This window comes from Ceratotherium simum, chromosome 15, assembly GCF_057802395.1.
Source record: "Ceratotherium simum simum isolate JZ-2026a chromosome 15, ASM5780239v1, whole genome shotgun sequence".
Lineage (NCBI taxonomy): Eukaryota > Metazoa > Chordata > Mammalia > Perissodactyla > Rhinocerotidae > Ceratotherium > Ceratotherium simum.
Genome location: NC_141914.1, coordinates 50,110,528 through 50,125,997, shown reverse-complemented (window position 1 = coordinate 50,125,997; position 15,470 = coordinate 50,110,528). Strand labels below are relative to the sequence as shown.

Here is a 15,470-nt window from a genome sequence, read left to right as displayed (position 1 = left end):
ACTTTAGCTATGAGTCATGAATTGGGCATGCATGTTCTCGCTAGGAGTTCCAAGAAATTGTCGAGCATCATAAATAATTAAGCTCATGACTCTATAGCATGCCTTTTCGAGGCACTCCATCGGCAGCAGAGCACATCACCCTCGGAGACCTTGGCTGAACTCTATCACCCTCCTTACCTTCCCCACCCTGCTCAGAGCAGGAGGGAATCCATTTTGTGCTCTCCGTCGCCCTCCTGTGGAGCACTGTGGAGTTACAGGAGCGGATCCCAGGAGCAAGTCTTTCCCAGCTTCCCAGCAGGCCATATATAAATACTTCAGGCCTGAAAGGTGTCCTCACCACACAGAACACAGGGGTGAGCAGGTTCTTCAAGATTCAAATGCAAGGGGGCACTCCTGTATGTGCCACTCTCTACTTCTGACCAGGTCAAAGCAGTTTCTCACCTTATTCCATGTTTTTAAAGTACTGAATAATTGGTATTTTCTTCCTCCCTAAATTTCAAAGCTATGTTCATGCTTTTAAATTATTGTACATAGAAGTAAAAGTAATCTGCTATGCTTGGGGTCACCCCAAGATGAATCAGGACTGGCTGGGCTGTGGACTAGAAATAGTGACAACAGGGTGCACACTCTACGCACCTCCCTGTACGTCCTTCAGCCTGTACCCCCACTTCCTCCACAATGGAAATGCTCCCCAGTGTCGGGTGTGCCTGAGTCATCTTCGTACCATGAGCACACTACCTGCCCTTACATGTTTGATGAGTGAATGAATGCATGAATGGTTATCGGATGAAAGTTCTGGGCAAGAGCTCTAATATGGGTACCTTGAAATCTGTGCTTGTGAGGGGCAGAGAGGGAGGTTTGGAGCGTAGGTATTATTTATTATACTTTCTTTCTCAGATCAAATTTGTTTCTCAGACAAATCTGTGGAGGCACAAATGTGATATCATCTAAAGGGAGACCTTGCAAAAAAAAAAAAAAACCCCATAAAGAAATAATGGACTCTCCTGGGGAATAAACTGAAGATAATGAGGTTAACCTGCATAAAAAAACAGACGAACCCCACACAGTGCTTGTCTAGGTAGAAAATCAGTACTAAAAAGATGAAAGCAAAAATAAAGACAGAAAGCTGTTAAATATTCACAAGGAACACAAATGGTAGTCCTCTTTTTCCTGCTTGCAACTACTAGAAGGAAGTGCTTGTTTTTTATAAAGTGCTCAACCATTAATTAAAGGATGATAAATAAAAGAAATCGCACCCAATTTAAAAATGAGATACAGACTGTACATTCCATTCCCCAGTACTGACACCTAAAAAAAGTCTGAGAAATCTCCAGGACAGATAGTGTTCAAGGGGTTTAATGGGACCAGCTACAGTACAGAGTCCTTTTTCCATTCTCTCTCCTGACGGGAAAGAACCTCAAGAGATATTCAAGGGAATAACTTTGGGCCCCAAGGATGGGCCAAGATGTGCAGAACTACAAAGCCGGCAGCGTATCCCACGTTTTCTTCAAGTGGTACTGTTTGAAGAGGAAATAATGCTGACTTAAAACGAGTCTTCAAAGAAAGATTCATTGTCTCTTATTTAAGTTAGGGCGACCAAAGAATCAATATGCTTAATTACACATTTAATTAAAAGTAAAAACACTTCAGCTATGTTGAACACCACCTAACTGTTTGCTGAGCGGTCTAACTGGTTTAAAGTACATTTATATAACTTTACTGTTTGAAACTCTGCTGTCGGTAATTTAGTTCTGTCTCTTAAAAAAAAAAAAATTGCCTAAGATTAGTAATACTAATTTCCCAAGGGATGGCTGGCATGGAGAGAAAAATGTTAATGATTGGTGCTTATAGTCTGAGGCACTGGTTCTCCTAATACCAGTGTCATGGAACACTTTATCTTCCCAGACTTTTCCTGTTTATGTATTAAATTGTGTTAGAGCAATTAAAAATGCCTGGAAGATTATTACATTAATCATTATAACCAGTTGGGCTAAAAGTTTTTGGTAATTATCGGACTCCCTAAATGCAATTTGACCTGTAAAATTTGCATTTGCCCAGAACTACCCTTTTTGTCTACTTTGGGCTCCATCACTTACTGTGTGACTTTGGGCAAATTACTTAACTTCTCTGTGCCTCAGTTTCCCTGGCTGTAAATGGGGATATTGTTAGTACTTATCTCAAAAGACTGTTGTGGTGATTAAATGAGTTAATTCATGTAAAACACTTAGAACAGTGCCTGTTACATCATAAATGCTGCATGTGTGTTTGCTATTATTGTTATTATTATTATAACTATTACATGAGGACAATGTGTCAGCAACCTTTGACCATCACCAGGTTTAAAGAACAGGAGTATCTGCCTTTAGGGCTGGGAATGTAAATCTGAAGGTGTTTTTCCCCACTTCTGTTGAACTGAATGGTACAGCGTTCTTTAAGGGAATTATTTCACATATATATGGATCAGATACGTGGGCAGGAAGAGTCAGCAGGACCATTACGTCCAAGGACACTGGGCAAAAAAGGTTAACTTTAAAAGTTTGTATAGCGATGTTTGTTTTGATTTTAATAAAGTCCAAAGTCACATTACTACTAGCAAATTCAGCCTATTTGAGGTATTTTCTGATATTTGTTTTCTATTGTCATTATTTTATTTAGAACACACACACACAAAAAGCTTTGTCATTTCTTAAAATAAAAGTGCCTGACAACCTACCAAGAATCAGACCTGGTGTTTCATAAAATAACAGGAGTGGTTGTAAGCTTTGGAGGAAAAGCAGGAGGCTGGGGCTCCAGGCTGGCTCTCCCCGTGAAGAGCCTGGGACTCTTGATAAGCCAGTTAACCTCACCAGGCCTCCCAGTCTTCACCTGGAGCATAAGTGGTTTGGACCACAGTGATAAGCAGTTAACGATTTTTCCAATGATCTCAATCGAGAGCTGCTTTGCCTGAGTGGAGTCTTCACATTTTAAGGGCACGTGAAAAGAACAAGACTGACCGTCTTTTACAGGAACGAAGTCATCCCTGTCCTTCTCCAGAAACTCCTCGAGGGATGCTAAGCAGAGCGCACATGTGAGGGCAGGGGAGCGGGGCTGAGCACGGCGGGAGGAGGGGTAGCAGGACATCTTCTGAAGGAGATGGTTTACCCTTGTGGGCTCAATCCAACCACCCACAGAGACAGGAAGAGGAAACAGGAGTCCCAACCCACTGTTCATTTGCTGGTGGTGACATGGGGACAGAGGGCGGTAGCCTCCTCGTTCTCCTCTGATTCAACTGAGGTTATAATCCTCCCAGAGACCTAATTATTCAAACAGCTGAGCTGCCTCGGCATTGATGGGAGCCCTGACCGCATGGCTCCCCCAGCTCTAAGGCCTCTCCTCGTCATGCTGAGGGGGGACGGAAGGCCAGATTCCTGCGAGTGGGGGCGCTCTCCTTTCCTGCAGCACCAGAAGGGGCAAAGAGCAGTGCTCCTGCTTTCCTTTCCCTGATATTAAGGCGCATGGAAAACAACGTTCAACCAAGAGACTCGTGTGGCTCATTCCCCACTACTCTAACCTCAACCTTTAACAGACCGAGGTGCAGTGGAAAGAACGTGGGTTACAAACTTGGGAAGCTAAGACTGTACAGCCGTGTGCAAGGAGCGCAACCTACCTACAGTCTCTCACCCATGAAACAGGGACTCAGAGCGTCTGTGAGGCAGGGCTGTGGTTAAGATCACATTTGTATACATATATATATATATGCCAGAAATTTATACACACACGTAGAAGTAAATTACTGCGTCTACAACACATATATGCCTTGTAGGCCTCGTATGTTGTAGATTCAGCAGTGTTAGCTGGAAATGACCCTCAACTGAATGCTTATAGTGAAGAGTTTCATGGCCCCTCTCTACCACAGTGGCGCCCCCCTTTGGTAAAATGTTGATATATACACTGAGAACAATGCACTTCATCTGATAACTCATTTAGGAGAATAGTTGGAAATAAAAGAACATTTTAGAGTTTTGTTTCTTTTAGTGGGGGTGGGGAGGATCCTCTCCCTAAAAAAAAAAAAAAAATGAAAATAAACAAAATATTTCACTTCCTCGCAAACACTAGAGCATACTATAGCAAATCCTAACCTATTTCAAATTGCTGTGGACCTGGTCCTTCAAGACAAAGTACGCTGAAGTGCTTAAATGTTTTCACTTAGAAACTGGAATTCTATTGCAGAGAAGTGGGAGCCACACCAGGTGTCCTGCGGCTGGAGGCTGCACAGCTGTCTTTGTAAAGGCTGGGTTCTGAGGGAGAAAGAGTCCTCTACCAGGGCTTTTGTTTCCCCAACTGGCTCTCAAACAGCCAAGTGCTTTTCCCTTCCCCTGTCCAGCAGAATGAGACTCCCGCTCCTAACTGGCTCCCCTTCCAAGTCAGGCGAGGGCGCGCCCGGAGGCTGGGGAGATAAAAGCAGCCTGGCCTCCTCACATTCCTGGACTGATCCAGCTCCCTCCAGCATGATCAAAAGTAGTTCTCGTTGTCAAAGGTTTGAAGCAGAAAAGTCAGCCTGTATTTTCCCCGAAGTCTGTGTTTCTCAAACAAGCGCAGTGCAGAGCTGATCTTTCTGGAGCAGGGTCAAGGAAGACCGAAGCTGTAGCGCAGGGACTATTCACTGACCTTCCTGAGGGGCCACAGGTCATACGAAGGGCGGTGCAGGCCAGGGCCAAGAGGAAAACAGGACAAGTGTGGTGACCAACTGGCTCTGCTTCTGAGTTGGGGAGAGGTGGCGACTGGGGCAGAAGGACAGTCTCCTACACTAAGAGGGAGCAGGAGCCACTCGGCAGGGCAGTATTACTGCACCTTCGCACAAAAGGCCAGAAATCTCAACATAATGTTCAATCATCAGGTTTTTAAAAGTTGGCAATTAATACAAATATTTCTGAAACACGGTGTGTGGCCACACTGTGCCAGTCAAACAAAACACACGTGTGGATGGCCAGTGTGTCCTCTGTGGAAGAGCGCGAACATCTGCTCCGCAGCAGTGCAGGGAGGGGAGAAGGCAGAGAGGGAACAGCATACGTAAGCAAAGCCCACTGTATACAGCAGGTCCCACGGGGAGGCTTGGCATGAAGGACAAGCAGAAAGCTAGCAGAGGGCTTTGTAGTGCCACTGATGCTTCCAGGGCACAGCACTGAGCCGACCCCTCTCCCTGGAGTCTGTTCCCAGGAGAAGGGAGGAAGCGGTGCCTCTGGGCACCCGTCAACCGCGTGCTGTGCCGGTGCCCAATGGAAGGCTGTTGCTGGGGAGAGAACACTGTCTTACACCACAGTGACCCTCTGGAGAGAGAAGGAGGAGCAGGGACACTCTGCCTCCTGGTTACCAATAGCAACTCGCACTCCCTCCTATGCAGCGCAGGCCCCAGCAATTCGGAGGCTGTCCTTTCCCCCGTGTCTCCTTCTCTGTCTCTGTGCAGCTCCACCAGGGCTGCCGTGTCATTCCTAGATGCCTGCTATTAGCCAGGATTGCTCTCTGTAGAGTGGGGGGTGGGTGAGAAACACGAGGGGCCTGATCGTGAAGCGGTATGAAAAGGGGCAGTAGGGTTCTGTCCCTTCACACTCCAACTGCCCAGACTGTGTCTCCAGAAGAGGACAGGAGGTCACAGCGGTCCAGGAACTGGCCCCCAGGCAGGGAGAATCAGAATTCAAGAAACTGGCCCCCAGGCAGGGAGAATCAGAATTCAAGAATGTTTCAGGGAGGATACACCATATCCACAGGGGGAGGGAAGCAGCAATGAATTTTTGTTATAGACTCTGATATAAATACACAAAAAAGTCAGAAGTCCCACCTCTGGTCTAACCTGTAGAAGTCTGTTTCCCAAACTTCAGTCACTCATACACGACCAACACAACTTTTACCAAACCCTTAGACCACCCATACAAGAATTCACTAAGTATTTTCCTTTAAATTAAGTCACTTTCTATGTGACTAAGTTTATTAAATGGAAAGATGATATCACTGCCCCAAATAAGAAGCCAGCATCACCTGGCATAAAGAGAAAGCAACAGTAAAAACAAAAATTACAAATGTTCATGCACAGACCAGTGAAATCATCTCACATACTACCAGGTGTGTGTATGCATTTTGGGAATTATTGTCTTAAGGAACAAAAGAAAAGTCGGCCAATCTAATGGGTTGACTCTCTGATAAGATATTCTGTACTGCCAGGAAAGATATTACTTTGAGTGAGAAATCAAAGAGTTTCCATGTTATTACTTGTGCCCCACTACCCATTTGAGCTAATAGCTCCTCATCACGAAGGTGTGGGGATAAAGACTTGCTGTGCAAATAGCAGGTACTCAATATGTACTGTACACTGAGTGACAGCATGTGGAAAATCACTCACCAAGTCTTAGTATATATTAGTCTAATCCTGTCAGCAGGCCCTAAGGATTTGGCTCATCCAAAGGAGAATCACAGGACAACCCTGCCCTCAGATCTGCACACACTGAAGACCAACTCACCACTTCTTAGACTTCAGCCGCGGCGCTGGGTTCCGGGGAATGAGGAAGAGGGCTCTCATGGGGTGCATGTCACAGAGAGCTGCAAGAGACCAGAACAAGGGCCAGCTCGGGTTAGGAGGCCAAACTCAGGCCAAGCCATTCCTAGCTGTGTGGCTGATGCTGCCAAATGGCTCCCCGAGTCCACATATGACCAGCGAGCAGAGTCGGAAGGTCACAGAGCTTCCATTTTGCGAGCATTTAAAAGAGCTGATGTTTAATTACAGAAGTCTCGTAAAATACGTTTCAAACAGATATGTAAATATTTCTACTTTTATTTCATACTTAAGGAAACTAAGTTAAAGGGTCAACCACTTTTGCTTTGCTGTAAATAATCTTCTAAGATTCAAAGTAAACAATATCAAGATAACAACTATAATGGAAATGGTAAGTTATTTTTAATTAGTCAAAGCCTAAATCATAAAATAAAAGATATTTGATAATCTATAGTCTATTTCTTATACACTGAAGGCTCATCCAGATGCAATCTTATCTCTATAGATTTTTGGAGTCTAAAGCACTAGATCAGAACACCTTTCTCTCTGTATTTCTAAATAACCTGAATGGCTTTTCAGGTTTCATGATGGGTTGTTTTTGTTTTTGTTTTTTGTTTTGTTTTCTTTTGCTCACTGGCCCCAGGAAGACCAGAGGATTGAGTCTGGTAGAAAAGGTTATAAAAATATCTCAACTTGTAAACATGACATTATTGTTTATAGTGAAAGCACGCATATATTCTTACTTTAATCAAAATATTTCACTAGTTTCCTTTTCAAACATCTGGGAGTATCTTTTTCTTTGTGCCTAAAATAAGAATATGTTCTAAAAGCTAAAGGATTCTGTGGATAGAAGTTTATTTTCACCCACTCTATTACTCAACAAGAATGATAATATGGTTTTAAGACTGCATTATATTATTTTTCTGATTCATAAATGCCTATTAGCATTGTGGATGAGGGGAATTTTGTCAAGAAACACTCCAAGTGACCGGCCCTGTGGCTTGGTGGTTAAGTGCGCGCGCTGCGATGCTGGCGGCCCAGGTTCGGGTCCCGGGTGCGCATCGAGGCACCACTTCTCCATCCATCCTGAGGCCGAGTCCCACATACAGCAACTAGAAGGGTGTGCAGCTATGACATGCAACTATCTACTGGGGCTTTGGGGGGAAAAAATAAAATAAATAAAATCTTTAAAAAAAAAAAAAAAAAAAAAGAAACACTCCAAAATCAATCATGCTACAGATGAATTCTACCAACTCCAGAGTGAGAAATATGAAGACTATGACAACTTGAAGGTAACAAGTCCTATGACTCACATAATGACCTGTCATGCAAATAAGGGGCCCATTTTGGTCCAGATCCTCTGAAAAGCAGACACCAAGGCAGCCTTAAACACGAGAGGATATTACTGGGGAAAATTCCTCCATGAAATGAAACAGGGAGGGAGCCAGGGGAGACTGGGAGATTTGTCAGACCCCAACTGAAGGAGAGAGGGAGGAAAAGTAGGTGGAAGTGTGCTAGACTGTCCTGCAGTCTAAGGAGGGTTTGCAAAGTCATAGAGGATTACTTGAGTCAAAGTTGCCTACACGGGAATCCTGTGTCTTCCAAGAAAGGGTCTACCTTATATCCCTGCCAAGCTCGGTCATTGATAGGGGGTGGCCCTTGGGAGGCGCTATCTTGGTGCCATTGCCACAGCCAAGCCCTCAGTCAGCTGCGCTTCCTGCATGGATGTCTTTGAGGCACATTTCCATGGCCACCACAGGGCTGGGAGAGGCACCCTGCAAGGCCAATACTCCGGATTTCAAGGAATTTGAGAGGTTCTCCAGATGGCCTGAGCCCTGGCCACTCTGCCTCAAATAACAGCAGGGAAATCTAAAAGTCTATACATTAGTATTTTAACAGAAATGAGAGCAATTGAAGATAAGTGTTTGCATAACCTGTGCACTGAAAATCAGCTTTGAATTTTCATTAATTTGGAGTTTACAGTCTTTGTGGGTTGGTCCTAGTTTTACGTGAGGCGAAGAGCAGTTCAAGAATAAACTACACACTGAGTCTGTAAAACAAACAAGACTCCCCAAAGTTTGCTTCCCTCCTCTTTCTTTTTTTCCTCATAAATACAAGATCTCACACCACTCTGGAATGAATGGATTCCTGGTTGATTTAAGATGACTCTGCTTTCTAAATACGCCAGCTTGAATCCATGCAGGGCTCGGTGTAGCAAAAGTAAAGCCACTGCAGCTCCTGGCAAGGAACCTTCAGCACCCGCAGAGCAGACCAGCAACAGATTTCACCCAGAGGAAGGGACTTACGGGGAGCACCTTCTGCCATCTCGATGGCGGTGATTCCCAAAGACCACAAGTCACTCTGAAAAAGAAGGAAGGCACAGACACATGCATAAATGCAGTCAACAAAGGACAACGTGGTTATACCTTGTAATTGCTTCAAAACTACCTGTGAGAAAGCCGTTCAGTCCTCTCTTTACAAACTGATTCCACCCACTAGGCTTACAGGCAGAAACAGCCTCATTCACTTTTCACTGACAATAGCTTTCACGGTGCCTGACACACAGTGAGTTTTCAATAAATGTATGAAAAATGAATATAAGGTTTTAAAAATTAATTCATCACTAAAATTTATCTACTGATTGAACCACATGAAATTGCTGCTGTTTGTTTTTAACGCCTTTAATGAGGTATAATTGTCAGATAATAAACTGTGCATATTTAAAGTGTACTATTTGATAAGGTTTGACATATGTATATGCCTGTGAAACCATCACCACAGTCAAGACAGTAAATAAATCCATCACCCCCAAAGGTCCCACTTGCCCTCTGCAGTCTCTCCCTCTTGCCCTGCCTGTCCCCAAGCCCACTTTCTATTCCAAGGCAACCAGTGATCTGCTTTCTGTCACTATGGATTAATTTGCATCTTCTAAAGTTTTATACAAATGAAATCATCTGGTTTCTTTCATTTAGCATAATGTGTTTGAGGTCCATCCCTATTGCAGCGTGTATCATTACCTCATTCCTTTTCATTGCTGAGTAGTGTTCCATTGTATGGATATGCCACAGTTTGTTCATCCATTCACTTGTTGAGGGACATTTGGGTTGTTTCCAGTTTGGGCTATTACATATAAAGCTGCCACAAACATTCATGTATAAGTCTTTGTATGGATGTATGCTTTTATTTCCTTTAATTAAGTACTTAGAAATGGAATGGCTGGATCATATAGTAGATGGATATTTATAGTTGACAGTTTTTAACCTACAAAAACAGCAATTTCTTGTGGTTTAGCCAAGTATGATGAGGACAGGGAAACTTTTGCATGGTGGTGTTTATTGATGTATCCCCAGTGCTGAGAACAGAGCTGGGCACAGTAGTAGGTGCTTGATATATTTGCTGAATGAATGAACAATATCTTCTATCTTGTAAGTAGACTAATACATAAAACAGAGATCCTATACTCTTATATTCTTTCTTATGGTCAGACTGACTTTTACGCTCTTACTAGAATTTTCTAGGTTAATGCCTCCACCTCTACCTGTGCAATCTCCATCTCTAACAATATGCTTCTCCCCCACTCTGTGTCTACAGCTCAGTAGTCTCTAAATATTGCAAAAGAGGAGGCAAATCAGGAGACGGGGAAAACCAGGTTAGGGAACCCCAAAAAGAGGTTTGCTGCCTCAGCTTCTCAGTAGATTAGTAAGAATTTGTACATTATTCAAAATTCTCACTGGTAACCTCACTCAGATTAGAGGGATCAAAGTTAAATTTCCTTGCTGTTCCCATGAAACAATGTCAAGGCCACATGAAAAGGAGAAGGAACTAGAAGGGAACTATGAAATCCATGCTGAGCCATTTCCTAGAACTAAACTTCTCAGTCTTCTGTGAGTGACACCCAGGCCTGTTCAGCATTTGGACAGAGGCCTGTACAACGTGGAGAGGGCTGTCTAGGGGTCTAGCCTCTTGCCTAAAGTGCAATCTACCTTACAGCAAGTGGTCGGGGCACATGCTAACTCCACACTAGGACCAAGGGGGGATTCTTTATTCATGAGCCCATCAACTCGTTCACATAAATGTTACAAGTTCTCAGTTCAACTGGAGATAACAACGCACCTACACAATACCATTGCCCTCAGATTCCAAGTAACTTCTCTGCTAGAACACTCAAGAAGGCAACTCGTGTCCTTTCTCTTTGTTATATTTCAAGACGTATTCAAAGTTGTCATTAAACACACACACACACACACACGTGCACATGCACACACACTCAAGGTTTGCACAGCCCAGGATCATTTTTTTGCTGGGGTTCTTTTGTTTTCCAAAAGGAATATTTATATTCCTGGCTATATATACCCAGAGCTGCTTGTAAGCTATGCTTAACTGCCCAGGCTAGAAAGCAATAAACATCCTTGACGGGCCTTGTTTAAGCCTTTGGATACATTAGCGAGTCCCAAAGATACTTTAGAACTTAAATACGGGAGAAAATGTTCCAATTACAACTGGCAAGACAGATCACAGGAGACGAGAAAGGGAAGAGGGAGGAACAAGATGAGGAGAGAGTCAGGGAAAGATAAGTTTCCTTCGTGGCCATGGTGTGACTCATTTTGGCAGGAGCTGGGTAATTCATTATTCCAGAGGTGCTATGCAGCCTGGCCTGTGGTATGATTAATAGCCCAGTCCTGTGTGCATTACAAAAAGAACAGAGACCAATTCTAGTGCCTCTGAAAAGGCAGAGGCAAGCACAACTCCTGGCTGGTGGGGGGCCAGCTGGCATAGGCATCTTGAACACGAGAGCATTCCTTTGGGGCTGAGCTGCCCAACACGTGAAGAAAAGAATATTTTCAGATGGCCAAACCAACCACACAAAGAAAGAGAGGCAGTAAGGCATAGGAAAAGGGCCCTCGCTGCACTGAGAGGCAGAAAGAGCTCATGCTGCGCAGCCAGGCAGACCTAAGTTCGTCTCTCAGCTCTGACACAACTAGCTTGGTGGCATAGGGCAAGCCACTCAACTCCTCTGAGCCCATTCCCTCACCTGTAACGTGAAGAGAACACCTATTTGCAGAGTTAATATGAGAATTCAATAAGATAATATATGCAAAGTGCATAACACAATGCAGTGCACATAGTGGGTATTTAACAGATACTGGTGCAGACAGACCCCGAGGCCCAATTATCATTGACTGGCAGTTCGACCAGTAAACCTGAGTCAGGCAAAGTGACGATGAGCTCTGGTACTAATGGTAGCAAAAGAAGATGGCGTAAACAGGAAGCTTAAGGGAAGCAACCAGGAAAGGGCGTGTCCTTCCTCCTCTAGCCTTGCAGTCTCCCCCTGCTGGCAGAGCATAGTAAGAAGCCAGACGAACAGGCAGAAATGGGGTTCGCTGAGTCCTAGCCCCCACATCCCAAAGCAGAAGGTAGCAAGGTAGTCTAGGGTTGACAACAATAGCTTCATAACGTGCACAACTGGTGCAGTGGATTCTACCAAGTTCTTAAAACCAGTAACTTATTTGGTGTTCTCTTTTTGGAAATGTTCTAGCTGGGAAAAGGAAATTGAATTTATTGTGTGTGGTTTCTAAGGGCAGCACCTTAATCTAGAGGTAGAAGTTATAGAGAAGCAGCTTCTGGCTCCACACATGCAGACAATTAGAGGTGTGTAATACAAACATGAGGTTTGAACTATATGATATTGCCAGTTTTTTTAGGTCAAAAATGGCCCCAAATAGCAATATCTTCATATGACACACAAACACAAATATTAACTATCATATACTGAGTACTTACCAAGTGTTAGGCACTGAATAAATTCCTATATATATGTTAGCTCACTTTATTCTAACATAACCTTGTAATATCCAATTTATTATTCTCATTTTATAGAGGCTCAGAAAGGTTAATAACTTCCCTGAGGTAATACAGAGAACAGGAGGCAAAGTCTACATTTTAAACCAGTCCTGTCCAACTTGAAAAGCCTGGTTCTTATTCACTATGTCAAACACTTATGTACTACATCATATAGAAACACGACCAAGGTGGCGAGTTCAGGGTCACTGAGAATGTTCAGGTACAGGTAGTTATTAATAATCCCATCTCACACAAAAAACAAACTGAGGCAGAAATTTTTAGTCTCTGTTCATCTACATTTGTTATCTGACCAAAAGAAAAATGTTAGAAGAAGAGCTTATTCTCGTCAGCTGGGGATCAGCATGGAGCCTGGAGGAGGTGCTGGTTGTCAGACTAAGGAACCTTATACAGGCGGGTGTGAACATGCAGCCGCAAGAAATGCATTTAATAGCACTTTCATCTTCCCACTGCTGATAATAACATGGTGTCTGTATCATCCTTCCCGCTTCTGAACAGGGATGGGACCTTTGTCTGAATCTCAGCAGAGAGAGGCCAGGCCTTGTTTGAGAGTGTAAATCTCATTCTGCAATCCGCATATGGTCCTCTCACCTGACACCCTGTATGCATCTTGGTGACTCCTTGACTAGTCAGGTTGCTCACTTCATCTCCAGCTAAGGCCTTACCTAGAGTAGCTCTTTCCATCCTGCCTGAATAAAGCCAATTACCTGTAACACAGGAAAATGAATCCCTGCTCTACAGCCAGAGCACAATATTCACCCAAACCCTGGAGGAGACACCTACGTCTGCAAATGATCCACAGCACCTGTGGGCATCGTCGCATAAACAGGGTTTAGGTGAATAATACACCATATCAGCACAGATCGGGCAGGAGGATGGGGAGTGAGGGAGGAGGGGATATGCCATTTTGCTGTACTTCTCTTACCTTACTAATTTAATATAAAAGCAAGGCTAGTTTATGATTTACAAAAAAGGATAGGACAGAAAGATATATAAAATAAAAATTTTAAGTTCTCCATCCACATCCATATATCCATGGGGTAGAGGAGAATAAGACAACATTATGTGCACTAGACTGTATGTTGCTCTTTGCACCTAGCACTCTATCTTGGGATCTGTCCAACTTCAACATACACACTACCCCACTGCTGAAACGGCTGCATAGTATTCCACTGGACAGATGCCCCAGTCTTTATTCACCCGGTTCCCTAGCGATGGGAATTTGGCCACAGAGGACTTTCCTTAGTGAGTGGTTCTGTTTTAAAGCAATAAATACACAGGACTATAAAATACTTGACAAATCCCATCCAACTGAAATGAAATTCAAATTTAAAAAACAGCAATTTAAACAGCCTAGGAATTTTGAACAGTTTTATTAATTTCAAATCTTTTGAATGCTTATTATTAAATGAGAAAGCTTTCATTATTGCCCCACGTACTTATCAGGGAAATGAAACCTTTCCTTTTGCTTGAAGTGTTTTGACAGAATTTCTGAAAACAAGAAAGGAGGGGCCTCTAGGGGACCGTGAACACACCAGGCGAATGAGATTCTGGCGCTCCTCCTTGGATAGGGGTTATTTTCATTCTGTTACTTACTGCGCCCGGCAGATATCAGACAAAACCAGATTGCAATAAAAAGCAGGAGCTCTTCAGAGAAAGGCCCTTTCCTACAGAGGCCCTTATTTTATAGAATTACTGTAGTTTTTTTGAAAAATTTATAGCAGTCTATAAAGACATCTTAGACAAATTAAATAATACATCATAATCAACAAATAATCAATCAAATATCAAACAATAAACCCAAACTATACTCTTCTCTTTTGCATTTTGTCTTCATTAAAGGAAGGATTGTTGTGGAATCTAAGAAAGCCCAGTGGCCTTCAAGTCATCTTTTATTCTAAACACACCCTCTAGGCTCAAAGTGTTTAATGCACATTAGAGCCCGAAGTCTCGACGTCAGTGTCTGAGGCTGGGATACACAGCGGGGTCAAATGGACTAGCAAACACACAGTACACCAAACCTCAACGTCGATGGGGTTGCAAACGAACTTTGTGTGTTGAGAACTGCATATACAGATACAGCATGGCTAATTCCCTCCACATAGTGGGTATTTAATAAATACGTGCTGAGTGAATGAAGAAATGGTTTTGACAGTCAAGTTGTCTCCTGGTGACAGACCACATTGCTAAGAATAGTGAACAGAAAAAAGGGTAAGATCTGGTGCCAAGCAAGAAGTAGAAAGATTATATTTATAGAATAGCTTCTTCTCTGATCCATGGTAAAACTGTGAAGTGGTTGAAAGGAATCTTCAAAGAACCCCCAAACCTTCCTTTCTGCCCCATCTTCCCAATTCACACTTTTGTCGTGTTCCTTCTTTACCCATGTCAAGTGACCAGTGAAGCTCATGTTCTTGCCATGACTTCTTCCTCCTCTGGTACAATCCTCCTCCTCCGACACCCGTAACAATCCTGACAAATTAATTCACACTAGGGTCTAAATGACTGATACAGTTGAACCTGTTCTCTCATCAGGATTCTTTATTTTTTAATAAAAACATGGAAATTAATCTTCAATTTATTGTCTCAGGATACTTTTATAGTCACATGGACTTTCCAGTACCTCTGAAACCACCCTATGCACCATGATGTCCTCTGTGGTTACTCATACACCAGGGCTTTGCCCATACCTAGAATTATGCATTGGGATCAAAATTTTTTTACTGACCTCAAACTATATTCCTTAGCTATAATCTGAGGAAAGAGGACCAAGATATCAGTTTAATTCCAAGCTTTGGCTTGGCCAAAAGGAAGTCCTCTTCTAGTTACTTTATGGAAAAAATTAAGTCACAGGGATCTATTTTATGTGACAGAAAAAAAGTCCCATATACAGTACAGCCAGTCAAAATACTTAAAAGGTTAAGCTAAGGGTAAACATTTGAAACACTCTGATTCTTCCTGGCATGTTATAAAGTCATCTAAAATATCTGTGGCCCAGATGTAGCACTTGTTAAGTGTAGCTATTGTTTGAAGAACTGCTTATAGCCAATTACGATACACATATCTGGTCTGGGACATATATTTTGTAGTG

General features: G+C 43.1%; 1 protein-coding gene across 2 annotated transcripts in view; it reads right to left on the bottom strand.

Annotated features, from left to right (window-relative positions):
* TNIK (TRAF2 and NCK interacting kinase) overlaps positions 1 to 15,470 on the bottom strand; it is a 389,733-nt gene that overhangs the window by 115,130 nt on the left and 259,133 nt on the right. For both annotated transcript variants that reach the window (XM_004424740.3, XM_087440033.1), the window contains exons 8-9: positions 8,830 to 8,884; positions 6,492 to 6,570 (exon numbers count right to left, since the gene is read on the bottom strand). In XM_004424740.3, the coding sequence (XP_004424797.1) occupies positions 6,492 to 6,570; positions 8,830 to 8,884 (134 nt within the window). The remainder of the gene's footprint in view (positions 1 to 6,491; positions 6,571 to 8,829; positions 8,885 to 15,470) is intronic.